The sequence below is a fragment of the Erinaceus europaeus genome, chromosome 2, assembly GCF_950295315.1.
Source record: "Erinaceus europaeus chromosome 2, mEriEur2.1, whole genome shotgun sequence".
Lineage (NCBI taxonomy): Eukaryota > Metazoa > Chordata > Mammalia > Eulipotyphla > Erinaceidae > Erinaceus > Erinaceus europaeus.
In genome coordinates, this window is record NC_080163.1 from 139,383,203 (window position 1) to 139,409,883 (window position 26,681).

General features: G+C 48.9%; 1 protein-coding gene across 10 annotated transcripts in view; it reads left to right on the forward strand.

The window, feature by feature from the left end:
* The window catches only part of SMPD3 (sphingomyelin phosphodiesterase 3), a 108,319-nt gene that overhangs the window by 78,743 nt on the left and 2,895 nt on the right, over positions 1-26,681 (forward strand). For 6 of the 10 annotated variants that reach the window (XM_060185270.1, XM_007517699.3, XM_060185265.1 and 3 more), the window contains 6 exons: positions 14,107-15,649; positions 20,593-20,668; positions 20,806-20,961; positions 24,258-24,347; positions 24,627-24,690; positions 26,352-26,514. In XM_060185270.1, coding sequence (XP_060041253.1) covers positions 14,321-15,649; positions 20,593-20,668; positions 20,806-20,961; positions 24,258-24,347; positions 24,627-24,690; positions 26,352-26,514 — 1,878 coding nt within the window. In that variant the 5' untranslated portion in view covers positions 14,107-14,320. Of the gene's footprint in view, positions 1-10,403; positions 10,545-14,106; positions 15,650-20,592; positions 20,669-20,805; positions 20,962-24,257; positions 24,348-24,626; positions 24,691-26,351; positions 26,515-26,681 lie in introns of all 10 variants that reach the window. The other 4 variants (XM_060185266.1, XM_060185271.1, XM_060185272.1 and 1 more) reach the window with 2 other exon arrangements.

Sequence of the window (26,681 nt, forward strand, 5' to 3'; positions counted from 1 at the left end):
CTGCATAGTGTAGGTGAGGTGATAGATACTCTGACATTGTAAACATTTAAGTCAAACAAACCCTACTAGGGATAATCTCTAAGTGAATGTGTCAGAGCCTCCTTCTTGCCTGTTTTCTGCAGCTGCTCCTCCCCGATGTCTCCTCCTGGCCCACTGTCGAGGATCTGGCTGTCACTATGGTCATCAAGAGTGTGACCTGGCAGCAGGACTTCCTGAGAGACTCTATCTCCCTGGTGCCTACTCTCAGTTCTCTCATCCTCCACTTTACCTCCATCCCTTGTTGACTGCTTGCTCCACCCACCACTTTCCTGTCTCCATACTCTCTGGGGAGGACACCCCCACACTCTGAGACATACACCTAGAAAGCAAAGACTCTGCCCCCAGAAATCCCTGGCGCCCTGCTGTGAAATACCCTGAGGAGTCAATGCTGCTTCTGACTCACCAGGTTGGCTGCCCACAACCCCCAGTCTCCCAGCTGCTGCCCTGCCCTTGGCTCTCACCGACCCTGTCAGTCAGCATGACCTGGCAGTGTCTAGCCACACGCCTGGCTCCTAAGAATCTAGCACAGACTTTTGGTTCCATCTTAATCTGCAGTCCACCTCAGTGGACCCTTGGCAATTCCTCCTACCCTGCAAGCCTCTCTGGGCTCCTTGGACCACCCCTATATACAAATCCTTGGTAGAAGTTTCCAATAGAAACTGGGGGGATAGTGCACAGGACCTGCATGCAAGCAGTCCCAGATTCAATCCCTGGCACCACCAATAGAGCTGTGGTAAAAAAAAAAAAAAAAAAAAAAAAAATCCAGTGGGTTTACTTCCCCATTTCTATGGATTGACTTTGTTACCTATTATTACCAGTAGCTTCCTCTTCTCTGAGCAGAACAGTTTCCACTAAAGATGAAAAGATAAAGGGCAGGAGCTGGGCGGTGACACATTGGGTTAAGTGCACACATTACCATGTACAAGGACCTGAGTTCTAGCACCTGCTCCCCACATGCAGGGAGGATACCTCATGAGTGGTAAAGTAGGTCTGCAGGTGTCTCTCTCTCCCCTTTCAATTTCTCTCTGTCCTATACAATAAAAATTAGAAAGAGCAAAAAGAAAAATAGAATGAGAAATAGCCACCAAGGGTGGTGGATTCATCGTGCAAGTACTAAGCCCCAGAGATAATCCTGGCAGCAGGGGAGGAAGGAAAAAAAAAAAGATAAAGGATCAAAGAGACAACTCATTGAGTAGTATACTTGCCTTGCCAGGCATGAACCAGATTTGAACCCCAGCATAACATGGAAAATGTTATGGCATCAGGGGAAATTCCAGTGCTATGGTGTCTGTCTGTCTGTCTATCTATCTATCTGAATGAACAAGAGACCAGAAATGTGAAATCACAAGTGATTCCCCAGATTTGCAAAATTAAATTAAATTAAGGCTCAGCTTCCCTGATGCCTCATGGAGCCTACAGCAGAGTCAATTGTTTCATACACACACTGAGAGGTGAGAAGGAGTGAGCCATTTCATGACTACATCCTGGCCAGGGATGTAGTCAGTGACAGATAACATATTTCATGTATGAGGTTCAAGGTTGGATCCTTGACATCCTATTCACCACCCACACACCCCCCAGAAAAGATCAAAATAAACACCTTCTTAAAAGAGTGTTAAACGGGTGGGAGAGATAGCATTATGGTTATGCAAACAGACTCTCATGCCTGAGGCTCAAAAGTCTTAGGTTCAATCCCCCACACCACCATAAGCCAGAGCTGAGCAGTGCTCTGGTATTTCTCTCTGTGTCTCTATCTGCATCTCTCTCAAAAATAAAATAAATAAAATATTTTTAAAAGTGTTAAACCTGTAAGGTAAATGAACATATGTTCCCTACTATGTTCTTAGGAAATTGAGGGCTATTGATTAATAAGACTTGGTTTGGGTAAATGAGCTAATTAAATGCCTAATCAGTAAGTCAAGATGATTATGCTGTTTCTTATCATGAAAGGTTTTTTCTTGCTCACACTACAATTGGGCCTTGCTCCATATCTCCTCACCCTGGGAGCCAGGTAGGCAGAGCAGCTATCATCTGACCATTGCAGGCCCATGGGGTAGAGGAGATAATCTGGAAGTTCTCTGCTGGGAGGTGTTCTGGCCCAGCAGTGACACACTATTCTCATTCATAGCTCCATGGTAACTAGTCACATGATCCCACCCATCTACAAGGGGACCAGGAAGTACAATCCTGCCTCAACTCTACAAAGCAGGCTTTCCCACACCCAAGGGTCAGAGGAAGGGAGGAGTCATTGGCTTGGAGGCAGATGTAGACAAACAGGGGAAAGTCTATGCAGATCTCCAGGAAGGTAATTTTTTTTGAAATATTTATTTATTTATTCCCTTTTGTTGCCCTTGTTGTTTTATTGTTGTAGTTATTGTTGTTGTTATTGATGTCATTGTTGGATAGGACAGAGAGAAATAGAGAGGAGGGGAAGACAGAGAGGGGGAGAGAAAGATAGACACCTGCAGACCTGCTTCACCGCCTGTAAAGCGACTCCCCTGCAGGTGGGGAGCGAACTGGAATCCTTATGATGGTCCTTGCGCTTTGCACCACATGCGTTTAGCCCGCTGTGCTACCACCCGACTCCCGCAATTTTTTTTAAGTTAGAATGGAGATAGTCAGTTTTTATATTAGCATATCTATACCAGACAGATGGAATCATGTAACCTCCATGACCAAGACCAAGAGATAACTTTTCAGAAGTTCAGGCTTTAAAATTCAAAAGCAGCCAAGTAAATACATAGCTACCACTACCAGAGGGACAAGGGTTAGAAGAAAACCCTTGGCAGCCCAGAAAGTGTCACAGCAAGTAGAGTGTTGGACTTGCAAATATGAGGTCTGGAGTTTGATCAGTGACAGTATATATGCCAAGGTGCTGCTCTGGTTCTCCTATCAATCTATTTTATGAAACAAATAAAAGTAAGACTAAAATAAACAAGTACAACTGAAATCAGTCTTAAAGGAAAAGGCCTTTAGAGGGCCAGATGGTAGCATAGTGAGTTAAGCACACATGGCGCGAAGCACAAGGATCACAGTTTGAGCCCCAGGCTCCCCACCTGCAGGGGGAATCACTTCACAAGTAGTGAAGCAAGTCTGTAGGTGTCTATCCTTCTCTCATCACCTCTGTCTTCCCTATCTCTCTCGATTTCTCTCTTCCCTATCCAACAATAGCAATAACAACAACAAGGGCAACAAGGTCAACAAAAATGGGAACAACAGCCTCCAGGAGCAGTGGATTTATAGCGCAGGGACCGAGCCCCAGTGATAGCCCTGGAGGAAGAAAAAAAAAAAAAAAGGAAAAGGCCTTTGAAAGGCAGGCTTGGTGACAGTAATTAAATGAACTTGGGAGACTAGAGATTCTAAAGTTGTCTTCCCCACTGTGGTCTTTTCCGTGGACAAATAATTAATTCACAATTTATGCAAATAAAGCTCAAAGTCCTGCTTCCCATGGTCGCCCTGAGCTGCCAACTCCAGGCAGCCTCTAATCCCCTTGCAGTTGTACATATACACTGGAGCAAAAACAGGCAGGTGAGAGGTCTTCCTAAGCAAACAGCCTTTGGCTCTTGTGCTGGAACCAGTGGGAGGGGGTGGTGGTTGGTTGTCTCAAAGCCAAGAGCCCCTGTAGTACCATGTGTAGAGAAGGATTTGAATATAGCAGTGACTGAGGCTTGAGATCTCTGAAAGGCCAGGAACACAAGGACCTCAGCATTTATTGGTGAGAAGCAGTCTTGCTCCAGATAACCCAGCCTGCAGGTCCAACTAACTTCCCAAAGCTGCAGGTTGTTGAGATGCTGATGCCCACTTTTTTTTATATGTATTTATTTTCCCTTTTGTTGCCCTTGTTTTTTATTGTTATAATTATTATTATTGTTGTCATTGATGTCATCATTGTTAGATAAGACAGAGAGAAATGGAGAGAGAAGGGAATACAGAGATGGGGAGAGAAAGACAGACACCTGCAGACCTGCTTCACCACTTGTGAAGCGACTCCCCTACAGGCGGGGAGCTAGGGGGCTCAAACTGGGATCCTTACACCCATCCTTGCGCTTTGCGTCTAACCCGTTGCACTACCGCCCGACTCCTTGATGCCCACTTTTATTTACTCATTTGCACTCATGTACTTTTTAAGCTCATTTACTTTTCTTTTTATAATTTTTAAATATTTATTTATTCCTTTTTGTTGTCCTTGTTTTATTGTTGTAGTTATTATTGTTGTTGTTATTGATGTTGTCGTTGCTGGATAGGACAAAGAGAAATGGAGAGAGGAGGAGATGACAGAGAGGGGGAGAGACCTGCTTCACTGCTTGTGAAGTGACTCCCCTTGTAGGTGGGGAGCTGAGGGCTTGAACCGGGATCCTTATGCCAGTCCTTACACTTTGCGCCACGTGCGCTTAACCACTGCGCTACCACCCGACTCCCAGCTCATTTGCTTTTTAATCGCTGGATGAATTCTCCTCTAGGACTCAGTCTGTTAAGTGTTCTTTGCTTCGAAACACTTCAGACTGAATGTGAAATGATTCCCTTCAGAAGAATTTTAGCAAGTCAGTTCTGTTTTAGGAAGGTTTGTTGTCTTCATCTGTGTTCTCTAATGCCTTGAAATGCCTACACACCGCTCAGTCAGCCAGTCCCTTCCAAGAGGAAATGCTGTACTTGAAATGCGGCTGAACACTGGATCTGCAGAAGTCTTACCATTTGTGTGGACTTGTATTTAAAATTTTACTCCCACAGAAATTATGTTGTCATTTCTTCTTAAAGTATGTTCCAAGCCTTGCTCAGCTCCTGAACCATTAACTTCAGCCTTTGTATCAGAGAAGCAAGAGCTTTGCTGGGGTAGATGCCTCAACAGCTGTCCCAGCCTGAGAGAGGTAGATTCACCCTAGGCTCCATCCTTGAGGAGGTTCTCTCTGGAGGGTGGAGGTGCTGCTGGCCAGCTGGAAGCATGTGAGCGAGGGCCTGAACTCAGCTAGACACACAGCTGGTCCCAGGAGCTGACCTGAAGGAGGTAGCATGAACTACTGGAAAGTTCCTGGAGCTCCCACTTATGGATATTTTTGAAGCCCCACCCAGAGCACTTGAGGTGCCTGTCTGGAACCTCGGTCATTGGCATGGCTCCTGATTTGGGTCTTTCACAAGATGCTGAAGCTTTATTTCTTTATTTCTTTTTATTATCTTTATTTACTTATTGGATAGAGACAGCCAGAAATTGAGAGGGAAGGACGAGATAGAGAGGGAGAGAGACAGAGAGATACCAGCAGCCCTGCTTCATCACTTGTGAAGCTTTCTCATTGCAGGTGGGGACCAGGGGCTTGAACCTGGGTCCTTGCGCATTGTAACATGTGAGCATTACCATGTGCGCCACCGCTTGGCCCCTGAAGCCCCATTTCTATTCTAGTACTGCCCAAGAGCTGTCCTATTAAGAGATTACCTTGTGGGAGCCAGGTGGTATAGCACCAAGTTAAGCGCAGGAAGTGCAAGGATCCCAGTTGGAGCCTCTGGCTGCCTACCAGCAGGGGGGGGCTACCAGCAGGGGGGGGTCACTTCACAAGCAGTGAAGCAGGTCCGCAGGTGTCTATCTTTCTTTCCCCTTCTCTGTCTTCCCCATTTCTCTCAATTTCTTTCTGTTCTATCCAACAACAACAGCAGTAGCAACAACAACAATGGGGAAAAAATGGCTGTCAGGAGCAGTGGACCAAAGTGCAGGCACCTAGCCCCAGCAATAAGCCTGGAGGCAAAAAAAAGTAAGAGAGAGAGAGGGAGAGGGAGAGGGAGAGGGAGAGGGAGAGGGAGAGGGAGAGGGAGAGGGGGAGGGGGAGGGGGAGGGGGAGGGAGAGGGGGAGAGGGGGAGAGGGGGAGAGGGAGGGAGAGGGAGAGGGGGAGAGGGAGAGGAAGAGGGAGGGAGAGGGAGACAGAGAGAGGGAGGGAGAGAGGGAGAGGGAGAGGGAGAGAGGGAGAGGGAGAGGGAGAGGGAGAGGGAGAGGGAGAGGGAGAGGGAGAGAGAAGAGTGCTCACAGACCTGATTTTCACCAACCTGCTCCTCCAGTACCTGGTTCAGCCTCCCACACTGGTGATTTCCCTGAGCTGGAAGGCAAAACAACCCCCACACTTTCTAATTAATGAGTTAGCAAGTCATCCTTTTCTCTGGTCTAGTCATTTGAGTTGGGTTTCTGTCACCTGCTACCAAGAAAATTTTGTCTGACCTATACCAACAACTGTGGGCTTGAGTTTCCAAGAGATTGATTCTAGGCAGATGGAGCTGGAAGCAGATAAATTATGGAGCATAATATAATGACCATGGAAGTGAGAGAAGATACCTCTCAGGATGGTCCAGGTGTGGACTTTTGTGCCTTCTCCTTCATGGCCATCTCTGTGGTCACTATAAGGTGATTCTAAAATGGCAGGCAGCAGAGGGTTATATACTCAGATCTTCCAATCCAGCTTCTCCTGTGACAACACCCACACTCTCAAGGCACCTGTCCCATGTCTTGAACCCAGGTGCACTGTTATTTTAAACAGTAGCTTGGTGCAAGCACCCCAGGCATATGCACCTCCAACCTGGCCTAAGATTTGTTTTCTAGTCATGCAAAACACAGCTTCATCTGGGCTTTCTGAGTTTTGACACAGAAATGCCTACGCTGGCTGATTGAAGGTGTGCCACGGAGCTGCTTGCAGCCTGTTCCTATTCTCAGAAACCACATGATGCATTAATAGCTCTCATGGAAAGTTTCTTTTGAAAATTTTATGGCCCCTCTGCCTGCACCTGGCTGGCTCCTGCAGAGTCCTGTGGCTGGGGCTCACACACCCAGCCCACAGGTCTCCAGTCTGCCAGGATGCAGAGGGCCCAGCAATCCTTGCCCCTTGTTTGGGATGGTAGGGCACCAGCCTCCTTGTCGAGCACCCAACCACACAAGGAAAAGACTCTGAAAGCTCCATTTTTATCTTGAGGACCTTTGCAGCAAAGAAATTAGGAGTAGTATTAATAAAAATAATGCTACTGGGAGTTGGGCAGTAGCACAGTGAGTTAAGCGCAGGTGGCGCAAAGCACAAGGACTGACGTAAGGATCCCGGTTCGAGCCTCCGGCGTCCCACCTGCAGGGGAATTGCTTCACGGGCGGTGAAGCAGGTCTGCAGGTGTCTGTCTTTCTCTCTCCCTCTCTGTCTTCCCCTCCTCTCTCCATTTCTCTCTGTCCTATCCAACAATGACGACATCAATAACAACAATAACAACTACAATAATAAAACAACAAGGGCAACAAAAGGGAATAAATAAATAATTTTTTTTAAATAATGCTACTGGCCATATGGCAGGCATCACACCAAGCGCTATCACACAGCCACCCTGAGATAATGTTACCTATGCTTAGCCAAAATGAGGAAACTAAGCATCAGTGTTAAGCAACATGACCAATGTCCACAGGAGAGTCTGAATCCAGCACATCTTGACTGGAGTTTATGCTCCTAACACCTGCACAGCTGTCTCAGGGTGGGGGTGGGGTGTTCATCAGACACAAGTGACAGACACCAGGCCTCAAGGTCTTTAAAGACTCAGGAGCAGGCCCTATTTTGCCCAGTAGGTAAGCCAGGCAGTGCCACCAGGAGGTTTGTCCAGGAGAGGACCTGAAAAGACCTGAGTTTTAGAAAGATCACATCATAGATTTGACAAGATCCCTTTGGTGGCAAGTGAAAGAAACTCAGAGTGACTCAGGCAGAGAAAAGTGATTTACTGCCTGATTAATTAGAAAGTCTGGGGGTTGTTTTGCCTTCAGGCATAGGGACTTGGCCTCTTTCCTTATAGGCCTAAGGTCTGTTTTCCTCTGAGTTGGCCTCAGGCTCTTAGTGTTTCCATGTCAAAGAGAATGCAGGTTCAACAAGAGCCCTAGGAGAGCTCAGGTCTGTGACCATTCTGTCAGGTGCCCACAGGCCAGGTGGGGCTCACTGCCCACCCCTTGTATGGAAGTGGTATAGACAAAAGCCTGTCTGCCATAGCGGAGACACAAAGCAAGCAAGGATTCAGGCCAAGGAGCTCCTGTATTGCAGGTGGGAGCCTGATGTGCAAACATCTACCTACCTGGTCAGACGTGCTGGACAGGAAGGCTTTACCTGGCAGACATGGTTTGTGGGGATAATTGAGACTGTACACCCCAACTCTGCTTCTAGGATGTGGCTTTCAGGGGTTCATCTGGATCTGTTTGGCTTGCATCACTCAGAAAGTCATTCTTTTCAGTCTTTCTCTCGCCATCCTCCCCTTGATGAGTTGACTCCAAGTTTCAGCAGCTCTGAGCTCATGTTGCCATGCCAACCCCTCCACAGCAGTCATCCGGGCAGAAATGGGCCGGCTGATCTGGGTGCTGCAGAACGATGCAAGTACATTTGGGTAATTGGATTGGAGCAATTCTCTGGGCCTTTCCTCGGGCGGAAACCAGAAGCTTGGCCCAGCTCCAGTTTTAGACATATGCCTATGGACAAAAAGAGTATAGATAGTAAGTCCCTCTGCTCCAGCACTCCCAGCCCTGCTGCTGGAAAGAGAAGGCTCAGCAATCATGAGGAGAGAAGGAAAGACCAATAAGGAAATACATGGCTCATCTTGGCCCCAACAAGGGACAACTCCTGGCCCTCAACTTCCCAGAAGTTCCCTAAAGCTCAGAGAGTCCTAAAAATGGTCTGGGCTTCCTCAGAGGGGCCAGCTTGCCTTAGTCAGCAGAACTAGTCTGGTTTGCTCAGTCTCCCACAGAAGTAGAAACTCAAAGTCAGTGTCTACCTCAGACCCCATGGGTCTCTGTGCAGTGGGTCATGTGTACCAGAACTCCTTCCAGGTCCATTTCCTAGGAAGATGGGAAGTGAGGTGGCTGTCTTGGTGCCAGTGTTACTTGGTATCCAATAGCAGAGGTCCTGTTCACTGAAGTTTGTCCAAGGTAATTGGGGAACATCCAACCCCAAATAGGACCAAGCCTGGTCAGGCTGTTTACCTGAGATAACCTTCCCCTAGGAATAGCAGATCTGTTGTCTCCTATGCCCCTGATAGCAGTGTTCTAGGAGAGGTGCTTTGGTTTAGTTCAGGCTTCTGGGAAAATTTGGCTTCTTGCATGCTGTGACAGCTGTAAGTCACATGTTAGCAACCAGCTGTCTAGGTATCAGCAGTTCACTGCAGATCAGCAGCAACTTACAAGAGTAGCTGCTGTCCTTCATCACATATAACAACACAGTGCCAAGATTTCATTTAGGTCAGCCTCACTGCCAAGCCCACTAAGCAGTGTGGCATAGATGAGGACCTGAGGCTGGGGTCTCCACTCCTAGAATAGAGAAGTTGAATCCTGTGGTCCGGGAGGTGGCGCAGTGGATAAAGCACTGGATTCTCAACCATGAAGTCCTGAGTTCAATCCCTGGCAGCACATGTACCAGAGTGACACCTGGTTCTTTCTCTCTCTGCCTATCTATCTCATGAATAAATAAATAAATAAATTCTTTTTAAAAATAAATAAATAAATAAAGAGAAGTTGAATCTCAAGAGCTATCTGTGAGAGTACTGACCCCCTAGCAGTGACCTCACTCTGGCCTCAGTGTTCAAGAGTGACCTGACATCTCCACGATGTCTGGAACTCCAGTCCAGCTCTGGAGACCTTGAGATTAGGGCATCTCTAGCATACCCATGAATCAAATAATAGGATTCACAAAGGGGGCAAGCCCAGGGGTAACTAATTATCTTTTATTCAGTAGGTTGAGAAAAAGCAAACCAGCTTGGAAGGTAAAGTGGCACCAGCTGAGCACAGGTGGCCTTTGCGGGACCTGCCAGTCCCAGCAGAGATGGCCATGGTGGGCTTCATATGGCTAAGGTACCAGGCCTAGGACATGAAACAAAGAGCAAGAGAAGAAGGCACTCTTTGCTGATGACAGGACCTGTGTATCCCACCCATGATGCCCTGCCCCACTGCAGGGATGCAGGTTACACAGGGGCACAAAATGGATGCTGTGTGCCCCATCTCTCCAACACTGCTAGGGCTTCTCTGAGAAGTCACCAGCTCTGCAGTTTAACTTTCACTCTCCTCTTCTGTGGAGAAAGTGTAGCTCAGACTAATTAATGTGTTGTTGTTTGTTTACCCTTCTTTCATTTCACTGAGACAAAATAATTAACCACAGAGCTTTAGAATCCCGCTCCACTGGTAGCAATCCCTTTTGTGTCAACTGCGTCAGCAGCTTTTCACTGCAGGGACTACACAGGGAGCGCTTGGAGAAGCCTCTGTCCAAGGGCACTGAAGGTGGGGGCAGAGGCAGGTGAGAAGTCTGAACAGGTGGACCCAGAGTAGTCAGTCTCAAAAGGTTAGGGTAGCAGGCAGGCAAGGCTGGCTGCTCAGATCTGCTATGTGTTACAGGATCATCACAGTGAACTCCAATTACCTACTGACCCCCTGGACTTCTGACTACCTAAAACTCATGGATATCTGCATAGGGACCACACACATTCTTGGAGTGAGGTCCAGTGTCAGCAGGAAGATCAGGTTTGGCCACTGAAGGTGTGGATGGGAAAGGCATATGCCTAGAAGACTTGTAAGACGGTAGGACTGACTGATGGGGACACAGTACAACTGAAGAGGGACACCTCTCCCCTCCCCTCTTAGCTCTGTCACAGCTAATAACAGATCCCAAACTTGACTGACCAGGGTTGGGGAGTCCCATGTATATACCACTGATGCTTAAGAGAGCTCAGGCCACCCTAGATTTCAGTCAGTTCTGCTTGGAAGGCAGCACTGTGTGAACAGGATACATGCTCTCCTACCAAGTCCTTTCCCCAAAACTGTCCTTATAGCAGGACTCCCTGACTCCTGACCTGTGTCATAGTGCTCCCAAAGTTGAATAGTCCTGCCGACTCCCAGCTCCCTTGAGACAGCAGGGCCCTTGTTTGTTCTTACCCCCCTCCCCCCCACCACACACACACACATTTGCTGGGCCACAGCCTGAGCTAAGCCATGCAACCAACATGGGTCCTAATGGAATTCACAGACCATCTGGGACTCAGCTATCAAGAAACTCCAGGTCTGGCAGGATGACAGCACAAAGAGAATATTTTGGGGGTCACAGCAGTCTGGGGTAGGATACAGGAAGAACTTTCCAAGGAACAATTTCCCATGACACACCAGTGTCTCCTAACTGTAAACTCCAATGTTCACATCAAAGAAGTTTCCCTGAAGAAAGTAAAATCCTTGTAAAAAACTTGACCAGAATCTATGCAGTCTGCAGCTTAGGTTTACAATTAGGCCCCTGTCCAAGTGAACACCCCAACCTCCCCACTCAGCTAAGAGATGGAGGGGAAGCCCATCACAGAAATCCCCTCACAACACAGAGCCTGGAGACAGTACACATCCACCTCTTGTTTACTCACCCACTTCCTTCTGGTGCAGCCCAGGGATCCTCAGTGTAGCCCCTTTTCTTTCTTTTTTTTTTTTTTTGCCTTCAGGGTTATCACTGGGACTCAGTGCCTGAATCCACAATGAATCCACTGCTCCTGGAGGCTATTTTTTCCCTTTTGTTGCCCTTGCTGTTTATTGTTGTTGTTGTTGTTATTGCTGTCATTGTTGGCTAGGAGAAAAATGGAGAGAGGCCAGGAAGACAGAGGGGGGGAGAGAGAGCTAGACACCTGCAGACCTGCTTCACCGCCTGTGAAGCAACCTCTCCCCACCCATGCAGGTGGGGAGCCAGGGGTTCAAACACTGGTCGTCCTTGCACTTTACACTATGTGCACTTAGCCCGGTCGTCCTTGCACTTTACACTATGTGCATTTAACCCGCTGTGCTACCACCTGGCCCCCTATGTAGCCCCTTTTCAAGAAGCCCTCTATCTGCTGGGGGGTGTGGTGATGTTCAGTGATCACTTATGCTCTAGAACTGCAGAACCCAGGCTTTGCACAGTGGATCAAAGTGTCCAGTGGAGCCACCTGAACAAGGGGCAGACAGAAGGTCCTCTCTGAGGTGATTTTCAAGTTAAGTCTTAAAAACAAGGAACAGATGATAGGAAATAATAGGGCAGGGACAGGAATTTACATCTACGAGTAGGAAGAAGGCACAAAATGGGTGGGACAGCAGACAACCAGACCTGGCTAGGAAACAGGACTCCTGGTGAGGAATATGCCAGGCCTAGGTGGGACTAGGGTGGTGTGGGGAGGGGGGCTGAGGCCTTTGGGTCAGATTAGGCTGCATTCCTCCAGTCAAAGAGTGGCGACTGAGCCAATGCAGAAGATGGTTGAGAAAATGGGGGAAGTGTGACCAGCACAGGAGCTCCAAGGACTTGAATGGGGAGAAGGGAATGTTGGACTGGAGGAGACAGGACACATTTAACACCTAGGTCTCAACAAGGGTAGCTAAGGATGCAAATGGCAAAGTGTGGGGTCAGGGGGGGCATCATGAGCAGGGACCCCATTGGTTTTAGGGCAGAAACTGGGTTGGGTCAGCAAGCTGAATATGAGCCACCCTCAGATTGAAACTAGAACTCCGGATTATGTTTATACAAGCTTCGCCACAGAGTGATCGCCATGGTCCCTGGAGGCTGGGTAAATACTCCAGACTCTCATCTTTATTGATTTTACATTCAGTGCAATAAATGCACCTGGCAGCCTCTCCTGGGTAGGGCCCTGGGACCCACTCTGAAAACCACTACGGTTCCCAGAAAGTCTGAAAGTGGAACCCTGGTGGACCTCAGCTGTGAGCCTGAGGCTGCATCTCGAAGAGAGGAGAGGGTGAAAACTTAGGTCAGGCCTGGAAGTCCCAAGGAGTGCCTTCCAAAGTCATTCTGTGGCTGGTAACTGTTCTAGAAGCTGGTAAGACTCAGGATATCCTTGTTTCTTTGTATGATGGGAGTTTCTGTGTGCAGGGGTTGGATCTGGAAGGGGCACCAGGGTAGCATCCCAAAGGGTGCTCTGGTGCTGCAGGAGAGAACAGCATGAGACTGGTAGTGAGGGAGGTCCTTCCCTTGGAATCTTGCCAGTCACACCATCCTCTGTTCTAGCACTTTAGGACTCCTTTGCCCTGAGGTTTGTTTTCTCTGTTCTGCCTTGCAAGCACTCTGACAGGCAGCTGTCTCTGTAGCTACTTGGATTCAGCCTCTCTCCCTCTCTCTTTAGAGATCTGTTTACTTTTAATATTTATTTGACAGGCCTGAAAGAGATTGAGAAGGGAGGGGAGATAGAGAGGGAGAAAAAGAGACACTTGCAGCACTGCTTCACCACCAGAGAAGCTTGCCCTCTACAGGGACCAGGGGCTTAAATCTGGGTCCTTGCACATTGTTTCTTATTTATTTATTTAATTTTTTTTTTTATTTTTATTTTTTCCCTTTTGTTGCCCTTGTTGTTTATCGTCATTGTTGTAGTTATTATTGTTATTGCTATCATTGTTGTTGGATAGGACAGAGAGAAATGGAGAGAGGAGGGGAAGACAGAGAGGGGGAGAGAAAGATAGACACTGCAGACCTGCTTCACCGCCTGTGAAGCGACTCCCCTGCAGGTGGGGAGCCGGGGGCTTGAACCAGGATCTTTACGCCGGTCCTTGTGCTTTGTGCCATGTGCGCTTAAGCCACTGTGCCACTGCCTGGCTCCCATCCTTGCACATTGTAATGTGTGAGCCCAAGCAGGTGTACCACCACTGGGCCCTAATTTATTTATTTATTTATTTATTTATTGGAAAAAGAACTAGACCATCACTCTGGCACATACAATGGTAGGGCTCATGTTTGTGAGTCCAGTGTTTCACCCACTGTGCTACCTACCTCCTGGGTCGCAGCCTTCATCCCTAGCTCTCAAAGGGCTTCCAGCAACTCTAGGTCCTCTAGGATCCTGGTCTGTCTCCCAAGCATCCACATGGCTGTCCTGGGCCACTTTTCAAGCAATTAGGCTATGAAGTCAAGAGGCTGAGCTAGTCAAGCACATCACCAAGCTGCTTGCTGCAACAGAACTAAGCATACACAAAGTATACTGGCACAGCTCCTGCTTCTCAGAGAAAGCAGGAACTGATGGAACAGGGACAATGGCCCTAGAACCCACCTACTCCCAAAAGATGAATAAAAATCCCCTTGTTTTCTGTCTTGCAGGTTCTCCATCTGGCCTTGGTGGCCCAGCATGGCCCACTGAGGTGAATCATGACCATCTGCCAGATACTAACCATTGACTATCCAGAGTCGCATCTCACCAGGAGGTGACCCTCCTCCAGCTGCTCCCTCCCGCTCACCTGCCCCCACCCAGGAACGTGCCTGTGCCACCACGGACACCATGTAGTAGGGCCTCTGTGGCGCCCAGCAAGCTGCGATGGTTTTGTACACGGCCCCCTTTCCCAACAGCTGTCTGTCCGCCCTGCACGCCGTGTCCTGGGCCCTTATCTTCCCGTGCTACTGGCTGCTGGACCGGCTCGTGGCCTCTTTCACACCCACCACCTATGAGAAACGTCAGCAGGCGGACGACCCGTGCTACCTCCAGCTGCTCTGCACTGTGCTCTTCACGCCAGTCTATCTGGCCCTCCTGGTCGCCTCTTTGCCCTTCGCTTTTCTTGGGTTCCTCTTCTGGTCCCCCCTGCAGTCGGTCCGCCGGCCCTATATCTACTCCTGCCTAGAGGACAAGGGTCCAGCGGATGGGGCGGCCCTGCTCAGTGAATGGAAGGGCACAGGGCCCGGCAAAAGCTTCTGCTTTGCCTCTGCCAACCTCTGCCTCCTCCCTGACTCTCTGGCCAGGCAAAACAATGTTTTTAACACTCAAGCACGGGCCAAAGAGATCGGGCAGAGAATCCGCAATGGAGCCAGCCGGCCCCAGATCAAAATTTACATAGACTCACCCACCAACACATCCATCAGTGCAGCCAGCTTCAGCAGTCTGGTGTCACCACAGGGTGGCGATGGTGTGGCCCGGGCCATCACTGGGAGCATCAAGAGGACAGCCTCTGTGGAATACAAGGGTGATGGTGGGCGTCACCCCAGTGAGGAGGCTGCCAATGGCCCAGCCTCTGGGGACCCAGTTGACAGTGGCAGTGGTCTGGAGGATGCCTGCATTGTAAACATCAGTGGCGAGGAAGGGGGCCAGCCCTCTGAAGCTGATGACACACCCACTGGGAATCAGGCCAGGAATGGAGCCAGTGGGGGCTCTAGAGGCCAGACACCCAACCACAGTCAGCAGGATGGGGATTCTGGAAGCCTGGGCAGCCCCTCAGCCTCCAGGGAGTCCCTGGTGAAGGCACGGGCCGGAGGGGACAGTGGCGGCAGTGGGGAGCCAAGCACCACCAACAGCAAGCTCCCCTATAAGGCCTCAGTGGTGAAGAAGGCAGCTGCACGCAAGAGGCGGCACCCTGATGAAGCCTTTGACCATGAAATCTCAGCCTTCTTCCCTGCCAACCTGGACTTCCTGTGCCTGCAGGAGGTGTTTGACAAGCGCGCAGCTGCTAAGTTGAAAGACCAACTGCATGGCTACTTTGAGTATATCCTGTATGACGTAGGGGTTTATGGCTGCCGCGGCTGCTGCAACTTCAAGTTTCTCAACAGCGGCCTCTTCTTTGCTAGCCGCTACCCCATCATGGATGTGGCCTATCACTGTTACACCAATGGGAGTGGCGCTGATGGCCTGGCCTCAAAGGGAGTACTATTTCTCAAGGTAGGAGGCCTGAGCCAGCCTGGAGCACATGCCAGCCAGGCCCAGAGCCACACGACTAGGGAGTGTGTGGGCCTAGGAGACTACAGCCAGGGGTCCTTACCTACATGGAGGACTCAGGGCAAATAAGGCCTTTCATAGAGCTGGGAGCAGCAGGGTCCTAGCTCAGGGACAAAAGAACTGATAATGGAGAGGCAAAAACTAAGGCCCTGGGTTCAGACAGACCAGGCTAGAGGATCTTGGACAAATTCTTATATTTCCAAGTTGCCATTTTCTCATCTATAAAGTGTGAGTAACTGAGTATGAGCTGTGAAGCCTGGTGCTGAAGGGGGCAGTGGTGATGGTGATGAGGGAGGCAGGAGGAGGTGCGGGGCGGGGGGTGGTGGTGCAGGCATTCCTTTATTGAGCAGATATTTACACACAAAGCAGGGAGACCAAGGGTTTCAGAGGGCAGGCCCCAGCCTCCTAGCCGACTCAGGCCTGCAGCCTCACTGGCCAAGACGCCCCCTCCCTCCTGGCTGTCATGCAGCTGCCATGCCAGGCACTCTGCCCACCAGCCCACGGCTCTGCTTCTATAGTCACTAATTAAAGTGAATCATAATTATTTCTGCTAATTTGAATGCAATTGGAGGAGTTTTTAGACCATGGTAATTTGGTCATTACAAATTATCTTCTACTGAGCCTGACACACATAGAGTGCTGACTTTTTGTCCCCTATCCAAAAGCCACTTTTGGGGCTCCCAGAGTGTTCTGAAGCATCATTTGGCTAGCTGATACAAAACAGAGCTTTCCACCTGCCCCCCACCCCCGGGAAGCAGCAGCTGCTGTGGGTGTGCATTCTTTCTCTTTAATGTTAAATATGAATACGTAGAACTCTTAACAGGGAGGTGTGCCCAGGGGCCTGCTTTCGCTAAGATTTCTCTGTTGCCCCAAGAAGCATGGGGTAGGGATAGTAGGGGGTGGGGGAAGGGGTCACTGTGTGGGGTTGAGAGTGGCTGGTATGGCTAATGCAGGAATGCAGGATGGCAAGGTCTTAACTGACAGTGCCATACCTATCCAGGAAAGTTCTCTGTGTTAGCTGGGACCAGTACCTCAGGGCCCATGTCCCCCATTCTGGGGTGCTCAAGTGCTCTGTGTGACTCAGCAGGTCCAGAGTTAGGGTCCCTGACACTCCATTCACAACCTGAGATGTTCAACTTGAAGGGAACTCTTACACTAGAGCCAGCCTTACCATTCTGGCATGCAATTCATCAATCTTCTGTTCCATGTGTATATTTCTGTCTCAGTAGTCAAGAGTGACTCTAGGAAAGAAGGGGACTTGTCAGGCTCAGGGTGGGAAAGTGTCCCCCTCGCTGCTACCTGCTCTATTACAGATGATTTGAGAGGCCAGACCCCCCCCCCCATACGCTCCCCTTTGGTTCTAGCACCCCAATCACAGTACCTACCAAGGTTAATAGTCTGCTTAGGACAGCCCCTGCAATGCAGGTTTCCCTCCCACCTCTACCTGTTTCTCCTGGGTCCTTTTTCGTCTTTCTAGCCTTTTAAAGCTGATGCTCCCTCTACCTCCTAAGTCTAAAATTAGTCTACAGATATGTTCAATTTGGTTTAAGCTACTAGAAATGCTTTGTATTGACTAACATTTAAAAATCAAGATATTTCATAGAGAAGCCAGTTTGTGCCCTCTCGCTCCTCACCCAGCAGATCTAGTGATCCTGAGACTATTATATACTGCTTAGCCCTTAGACTAAACTGAGGTGACTCTACTTAGCAACCTCCCTTCATTTCCAAGTGGCCATCCTGGCCCAGTTGCACGTACCTGTCCTGCTGTGATTCCATAGTTTCTGCACCTGGTGCAAACCCTAGGTTTGTCCCATCAGCTTTCTCCCCTGCATACCCCCCCACACTTCTTGTGTCTGGAGGCCTCCTGAGCAGAGCCAGAAGGAATTCATCATCTGCCCAAGCCTGCCCTTGCCACAGGCGCCACCATCCCTCATAGTCAGAGGGCTCACCTGGTCCTTCACCATGCCCATCCATGCCAGGAATCCCAGCCAATCCATCTGGGCTTCTAATGCCACTTTTCAGACACTTCTGGCTCTACTTTTCATCTCTAACTGCACTGTGAGGCCCAGACTGCCAGTTCTCTGATCTATCTAACAGTGCTTTTGGCTTCCTTTCCAGCTCATCATTTCTGCATCAGGTCTGACCTGTTATACCTCCCTTTCTGCTGCTACCATCTCTGGGCTCTGGGGTCTGTTCCAGCTCCTCCACCACCCCTGACACACCAATATCCCTTCAAATCGGTTTCCCCTTTGTGCTGGGTGGGCTTCCCAACACAAATCAGATGCCCCTTGGTGGGCTCCTCAGTCTTTGTCTGCAAGAATCTTATTGCCCGTCTCTCCAGTTTGAAGTAAGAGATGGTTGTGCTGGGCACTCAGCAGACCCAGCTCATCTCTGATGTTGAGAGTATGCCTGTTTTTCAGCATGGAGTGTTAGGTTTTAGGAGCCAGGCTATTCCAGGAAGGATCCAGGGTTCTGGAAAGAAGCTACCCCTTCATTTGCAGGGCTGCCCTGTTCAACCCTTTCAGTTGACTCTGGCACTAATGATCCTCAAAAGAAATGTGCTTTCCTGCTCCTTTTTTTTAAAATTATTTATTTATTCCCTTTTGTTGCCCTTGTTGTTTCTTTTTATTAGTTACTGTTGTTGTTGTTGGATAGGACAAAGAGAAGTGGAGAGAAAGAGAGGGAGAGAGATAGATAGATACCTGCAGACCTGCTTCACCGCTTGTGAAGCAACGCCCCTGCAGGTGGGGAGTCCGAGGCTTGAACTGGGATCCTTAAGCCTCTGGTCCTTGCGCTTTGCGCCACGAGCACTTAACCTGCTACACTACCACCCGACTCTCTCCTGCTCCCTTTTGTTCTGAAGAAAGAGCTGGAATTGCTTTGACCTCAAATATGAGGCAGCCTAATTCTAGGCCCCTCTTCTATTGACAGTCTTTGCCCACCAGGACTCAAAGACACAACCTCTCAGTGTGATTGTTTGTTTTTGCAAGAGAAACACAAGCCTCTGTGGCTCTGAGGACACAAGCAAAGAATCAATAAGTTCCTGCACGTAATAAAGTGGGTCTTAGAGAGCTCACAGGTGGACTGAAGGAGAAGTCAGACTGAAGAGTGAAGGGAGGAGTAAGAGGCAGGCACAGCCTTGCTACTGGGTGGGTTCTGAGTGACAGAGCCCAGTGGTACATTTCTGTACCTGTGCCCTGCCTGGAACTCAGCACAGGCAAGTAACACTAGGTGCTGAGGGAGTGAGGGCTGATGCATGAAAAGCTTCAGATGACAAAGTTACCAGGAACACCAAAAGCAGCACAGAGTAGGGTAAGGAGCTGGGGCAACACACAGATGTGACTTGAATGTACCTCAATGAGCCAATTATGGTGTAATTTTAGTGTAATCGTCATAGTTGTAAGTCTGTAGCAAAGCAGTGTCCATGAAGCACTAAGCATAAATGCCCCTATCATGAATATCCATAGTGAGGGGGACAGACCCATTGTCTAAAAAACAGGGGCAGAAGCGCCATCATGTGACTTTAAGGAGCATTGTGCTTTTAAGAATATGTTTTTGCAGCAGGGCACATCATATGTTTTCCTCAACCACTCCATGGGTAGGGATACTATTTGGTCGAGATGTGGGTCTATTATAGAGACAAAAGTGAGTGATAAGCATGAGGGTTTATAACAGCCTCAAGTCCAGGTTATATAGACTTTTGTTCAGTAGTTAGAATCATCCCCCTTAGATGCTGGGAAAAATAAAATGGGCCTTCATCCCCTCCTTAGAGTTCCCAGACTCTGTAATCTTGTCATCCCAGAAACCTGATCTGGAATGAATTATCATTTGGGGAAGATAGTCAAGGCCTTCTTCGCTTCTCTTTATAAAGACAGAGAAATTGTGAGGGAGGAGATAAAGAGGGAGGTAGAGACACCTGCAGCACTGCTTCATCACTAGCGAAGCTGTGAAGCTGCAGGTAGGAACTGGGAGCTTGAACCTGGATTATTGTGCACAGTAACATGTGTACTCTACTGGGTATACCACCATCAGACCCAGAGATACTAGTTTTCTTTACATCAACCTTTAGAATAGGCCTGCCAGGACCATCTGCATATTGTGCTGGAAGTCTGACTAGAGCTCCCCCCCATCTCCCCCCCCCCCACCCCGCCACACACACACACACTAGTGACTTTGTCTCTGGTAAAGGAGGTCAGCTGTATGGTGAGGACTGAGGTTTGGAGAGAGTGGAGCATGAAGATATGAAAAGGCCAATGTGAAGGAAGGTGGTCTAGGCTCAGGATGGAGGCTGTGGGGTGCCTGATCTGACACATGTGCCATGGGACACAAGCTAAAACTATCATCTAAGAATGGGAGACAAACAGGAACTGTGGCCAGAAAGTAGATAAAGTGACTGATCATGAAATCAGAAGGGGCAGACAAAAGAAAGAAAAGGACAGGACTTCTCAAAGTAGAGGGGCAGTGGCAAACTTCACAGATGGGTCACACTGCAGAGGAGAATCCTACTAGATCTGAGGGGCAGGCTCCAGGGCACAAACAAGGGAGAGAGAAAGAACCACCAGACAAGAGTGGGCAAGGATCTGAGGGCCATCCGTATGTACACCACGCTCACCAGGAGATGGCAGGGCATGGCGAAGAAATATGAGGCAATTTCTGCATGACTGCTCCTGTAAAGCCTATGCAAACTGACAGTGTTATTCACCCGTACCTTAAGATGTTGTTTCTTTACATGTATGTCTCCTACACCAGAAGTTCCTAGAAGCAGGACATGCTGTTCCAACCTGGGTCCAAGTCTAGCTAGGAACCAGGCTTGTGATGTTTTGACCTGGTAGGGGTCACCAGTATCTCTTTGCTTTGTCACAAACACCTTATCTCCTCCCTGACAGGTGCAGGTGGGATGCACACCTCAGGACCAAAGAATTGTCGGGTACATCTCCTGCACACACCTGCATGCCCCGCCAGGTAGGGTAGGGTGCTACAGTCCACTGGTCATGCGTGGGGACTCTGCCCCACGGGTTGAGACTGGCACTGCTGGGATCTGGGGTCTGATGAGGGTTCAGCACAGCTTATGATCTGGCCTCTGTGGTTCTGTCCCGCAGAGGATAGTGCCATCCGGTGTCAACAGCTGGACATGCTTCAGGACTGGCTAGCTGACTTCCGAAAATCTACCTCCTCGTCCAGCGCAGCCAACCCCGAGGAGCTGGTGGCGTTTGACGTCATCTGTGGAGATTTAAACTTTGATAACTGCTCCTCTGGTGAGAACTTGCTCCTCCCCACTGGGGTGGGCTATGGGGAGGGCAGGGGCTTCCCACAAGGTATGTAAGACTTGCATTTGTCAGATCAAAGAACTTCCTGCTTCTTGTGAGCATGTGGGTGGGATATTAGCAAGAATGATTTCTCTGCCCCCAAGAAGTCCTAGAATGGGAAGAGCCCACGCTTTGCCTAGAAAGCTCAGAAGCTGCCTTGTAGGAGACAGAGGTGCTCTAGGATCTCTGGGGGGGACCCAAAGCCTTTTTTTTTTTTAATTTTTTTTCTTTTTTTATTTTTTATTTAAGAAAGGATAAATTAACAAAACCATAGGGTAGGAGGGGTACAACTCCACACAATTCCCACCACCCAATCTCCATATCCTGATAGTTTTCCCATTCTCTATCCCTCTGGGAGCATGGACCCAGGGTCCTTGTGGGTTGCAGAAGGTGGAAGGTCTGGCTTCTGTAATTGCTTCCCCACTGAACATGGGCGTTGACTGGTCAGTCCATACTCCCTGTCTGCCTCTCTCTTTCCCTAGTAGGGTGGGTCTCTGGGGAAGCAGAGCTCCAGGGCACATTGGTGGGGTCTTCAGTCCAGGGAAGCCTGGCTGGCATCCTGATGGCATCTGGAACCTGGTAGCTGAAAAGAGAGTTAACATACAAAGCCAAACAAATTGTTGAGCAATCATGGACCCAAAGGTTGGAATAGTGGAGAGGAAGTGTTAGGGGGGTACTCACTGCAAACTCTAGTGTACTTCTGCTTTCAGGTATATATTTTGCAGTAGTTTATGGATAAGTGTGAACATATGCTCTCTCTCACAGAAACTGGTCTATATCTAGGTTTTGGGACTTTGTTTTCCACCTGGGATGGAATTAGAGAATACTATGAAAGGAAAGGTCTCACCTGAGTAATGAAGCTGAAGGGTTGTCATTCCACACGTGTAGTCTCTGGACACAGTCTGAGCTGAAGCATGTTGAGGTGGCAATCATTGCGTTGATTAGGTTGCGATTGGCAGATGCGATTTTATTTGATATGGATTGGGAGAGGCATGCGGGAAAGTGGGCCCTGTCCTAAGGTTCCAGGACTGGGGGAAATATAGGCTCTCTAGTGGAGATGTGAGGTTCCTGTTGTCTTAGGGTTCAAAAAGACAATGGATAGTTAATGTTATCATCACATTATTTGGTAATTGGGTTAACTTTGAAAAGTCCTTTTGTTAGGGTTTGCTGTACAGTACCCAGTATCTTGTATGTAGCTGTGCCATTGGTTGCTTCTGATCTACTTGGTCTAGGCTTTTGAGAGTCCGCATATCAAATACACAGCCTATATATTAAAAAGACTCAGTCTGTGTTTTAAAAACTTCGAGACATACAATTAATTTCCCCCTCTCATATTAATTAACTAGTGATTTATATGACTACACTTTAATAGGAGTGTACATAAACACCATTCCCACCACCAAAAGACTGTGACCCATCCCACCCACCCACCCTCACCCCCCACCGGCCCAGGAAGCTGCATGTCTACCCCTCACCACAGGGTTTTTACTTTGGTGCCCTACTTTGAATTTAGTCAGGTCCTGTTTTTAGTTTCCCTTTCAGATCCTCTTTCTCAACTTCTGTTGATGAGTGGGATCATCCCATACTCATCTTTATCTTTCTGACTTAGCTCACTTAACATAATTCCTTCTAGCTCTGTCCAAGATGGGTCAGAGAAGGTGGGTTCATTGTTCTTGATAGCTGTATAGTATTCCATTGTGTATATATACACCATAGCTTTCTCAGCCACTCATCTGTTGTTGGGCACCTGGGTTGCTTCCAGGTTTTAGCTATTATGCACTGTGCTGCTATGAACATAGGAGTACACACCTCTTTTTGGTTGGGTGTTATGGAGTCCTTGGGGTATAATCTCAGGAGAGGAATTTTAAAACCAGATGGATCTTACTAAGTCTTTACTCAACTTGCACTGCACCAGATATAATTTTAATGGCTATTCATGGACCAGCTGCTTCATATAAGTCTCATAACAACTCAAGGAGTGGGCACTGGTATAGAAGAGACCCAGAGAGGTTGATTAACTTGTCTATAGAATCACAAAGCCAGGAAGCAGCTGATTTAGGGATTTGAACCCTAGAAAATCATCAGCCTCAAAATTCATTCTCGTGATCCGGGAGGTGGTGCAGTGGACAAGGCATTGGACTCTCAAGCATGAGGTCCTGAGTTCAATCCCCGGCAGCACATGTAACAAGAGTTGATATCTGGTTCTTTCTCTCTCTCTCCTATTATTTCTCATGAATCAATCAATAAATAAAAGAAATTCATCCTCATGATATTTGAGATAATTGGTTTAAATAACTGATCTGTGAATCAGATAGTAGGCTGATTTTGGACATTCCTGGGAATTGGGACCATTCTGAATTTCTCTTGATCAGAGAAACTGGGTGCTAGGAAATCTCTCAGCCTGCTGACTCCTGTGCTTCTTCCATGCCGACCACAGCCAGCAGGAGAGACTTAAGATGGGGGAACAAGGACCTATGAGGCAAGGTCTAACCCTAAGTGAAACTGGGAAACTTAATGGTCCTATCAGGAGCACAGGGCAATGCCCACTCCTGATGGCAGTTGCTACCTCACTGGTAATGACCCAGGAGATGTCCCTTGACAGGGATAGCAGCTAAGGAGAGTGGGAGGGCAGTGCTTGCCATGGACCACTGCAGCCCTGTCGTCGCCTCACAGTCACCTACCTAATGCCAGTGCCAAATGCTAAGTGTCCCCTGGAACCTTTCTGAGTCAGGGTGGGGGCCCAGCAAACATAGATTGACAGGAGGGGGTTCCTACAGTCAGATTCCACCCAGTGCCCTGTCTTTCATTGGGAGGAATGGGGGTATCTCAGAAAGGCCCTTCTGACCCAATAAGCTGGCAGGGTCACCTCCTCTGAGCTTTGTGAGGTTCTCTCCTCACTCATCTGAGCATCCAGGCTGGGGAGGACCACAGTCCTGGCCAGAGTTTGTCACAAAGTCTGGAAAGTCTATGAGATCACTGTCCACTAGAGCTCAAGAGGGACACTCCACAGACCAGTGTCCTCAGACAGAGGGAAGCTGAATATTGGATTGTGGAGGTCATTCTCAGGCACACAGAAAATCACTGACAGATAAACCTTAGGCCCACTTTCTGGGGTCACAGACTCAACCCAAAGGACAGGGACCTGTTGGCATCTGGTAAGACTAACTGACAACAACCATGGCAGTTCTCTAGAATGGGCCAGACATATAAGTCCCACAGCACCCACTCCCTCCTTTCCTGCACAGATGACAAACTGGAACAGCAACACTCCCTGTTTACACGCTACAAGGACCCCTGCCGCCTGGGGCCTGGGGAGGAGAAGTCATGGGCCATAGGTAAGCTAAGGGACAGGGGCAGGCGGGAGGGGTGTTGCTGAAGTCTGGGCCCACTGTGCTAAGACCCAACACTGCACCAAAGCTGGCTCCCGCACAGGCTTCTGCAAGAGTCCAAGACCCTACCTCTAAGACTGAACTATTGGGGTGACATTGAGGGGTCCACTCAGATACACAAACCAACAGGCCCCTCAGCCATCCTTCCCATATACATCCAAGAAGATGGCCCTTAAAACTAGCTGGGTCCTGCCTACAATGACTGCTCTCACTTCTTGTCCCCAGGTACCCTGCTGGATACCGACGGCCTCTATGATGAGGATGTGGCCACCCCTGACAATCTACAAAAGTAAGCACCTTAGTACCCCTGCTGCTGCAGTCTGCAGGGCTGGGCCAAGCTGAGCAGCACCCAGGGGATAAGCATGCCCCTGCTCCAGTGTGCACTGGGCATATGAGCACATATGGCTGTGTAGGAAAGAAGTCTTTGAGAGCGTCAGGGACAGAAACTAGGGGTGGAAGGAAGCCATAGTGACATATCCCAGGGGCTGGCTTTGCAAAGAAGCCATAAGGCCTCCAGGTGGCATTTCCTGCACCAACAGCCAGTGTCTGGGTTCACTTTGCGAAGTCTTGGTGCATCCAGGCTCCTGCCTGCTTTGAGGTCCTGCCAGGAATAGGAAAAGGAGTCCCAGGATAAGGCCAAGGGCTGCCCAGAACCCTGCAGATAAGACCTGGGATGCACCTGCTTCAGGGAGCACAGAGCACTCGGTGGCCATCAATCAGGCAAATCTAACTAAAAGTGGAGCTTAACCAAGCCTGTCGTTTTCAGAGAAGACAGTTCCATCTCAGTCAAACTTCATTCTTGAAACTAGTGAGACTCTCATAAAGGACACATTTGAGAGGCCAACAGCAGAACCAATTTATAATTCACAGCCTGAGATTGCACAGAGTCACAGTGATGGCTCCTTGCAGCTAATTTGAGCCAATTAATTAGATTATAGACTAAATTTGAAACATCATCCTATGCTGGGAAAATTATCTTCTTATGAGATGATGATTAAAAAATGGCACTCAGTAACTCTTAGATCACTGGTGCTGGAATTAATTATCAAAGGCAAAGGACAGTAATGGATTATATTTCTGATATGTAGTGATGTTCTGCATATTACTAGTGTATTTATCTCAAGGTTGAGAGCTTGTAGGGACCCTCATTTGCTGGCTTTTCCAGCCTGGTGCCCCCTCCTCTTATCCAGACATTAATTGACCAGAAAGACTGTGTAGTGTCTCCCAGTGGCTAAACCTCCTGTCCCAACTGCCCTCTGGAAGGGGGTTACCTGTGAAGATCCACTAGTGCTCAGGTCCTGGAGGAAACCTAGAAGTAAAAATATGAAAGCACAGCCTGTCTTACAGCCCCAATCACAGACCAGTAAGTTAGAAGACTGCATTTGGGCATGACACCCCACTTAGACACCCTGCCCTCCAGATAGAGCCTGGACCAGCACTTAAGTCTTTTTATCTGTTCTTTTTTTTAATACCCCACTCTCCTGGCTCCCCTAATCCTCCATGACAATAGTCACGGAGGCATTCTGGGAATTTCCAGTAGAAAAGGGTCCCTGGGGTTCACAACAAAAGCCAAAGTTACCTTAAACACCCGTCCCTAGTGACTCAGCAGAACCCTGGTGTTTGTGTTTTGGGCACATGTTCAGTATCCAACTCAGTCACAGGCTTTGAGTAGTGTTGGGTCCAAGCTGCAGACACGGGCAACATCTTAGTTCAAAAAGGGAGGGAAAACGAGAGTGCTGGGCAGCTTAAGATTAACATAGGACATTCCTGGGCAGACTGGACTGGCCTCACCCAGCAAGAACTTGCAGGCTCAGACTTAGTTTGCCTCTATTTCAGTTCTTATTGGAACTCACAGAGGAGACAGACTTTAAAGGCAGGAATTTGCTCTTACCTGCTCTCACTTTGGGCTGACACATGGCTGGCGCTCATCTTTCCTTCCTGTGTGAGCAGGATCTTGGAGAGTGAGGAAGGCCGTCGAGAATACCTCGCCTACCCCACCAGCAAGAGCTCTGGTGGAGGCCAGAAGGGGCGCAAGGATCTACTAAAGGGCAACGGCCGGCGCATCGATTATTTGTTGCATGCAGAGGAGGGGTTGGCCCCAGACTGGAAGGCTGTGAGTATGGGGTCAAGCTATGCCTACCATTAGGGGGCCCTGTGCCCTGCAATCTTCACTGGCACTGAGCCCTTCCCTAACAGAGACTTGCCAGTCTTAGTGTACTCTGGAAGTCAGGGATCCTCCAGGTCCCACTCTCAGTCTGCAGGAGTATCAGGGCCAGCCCC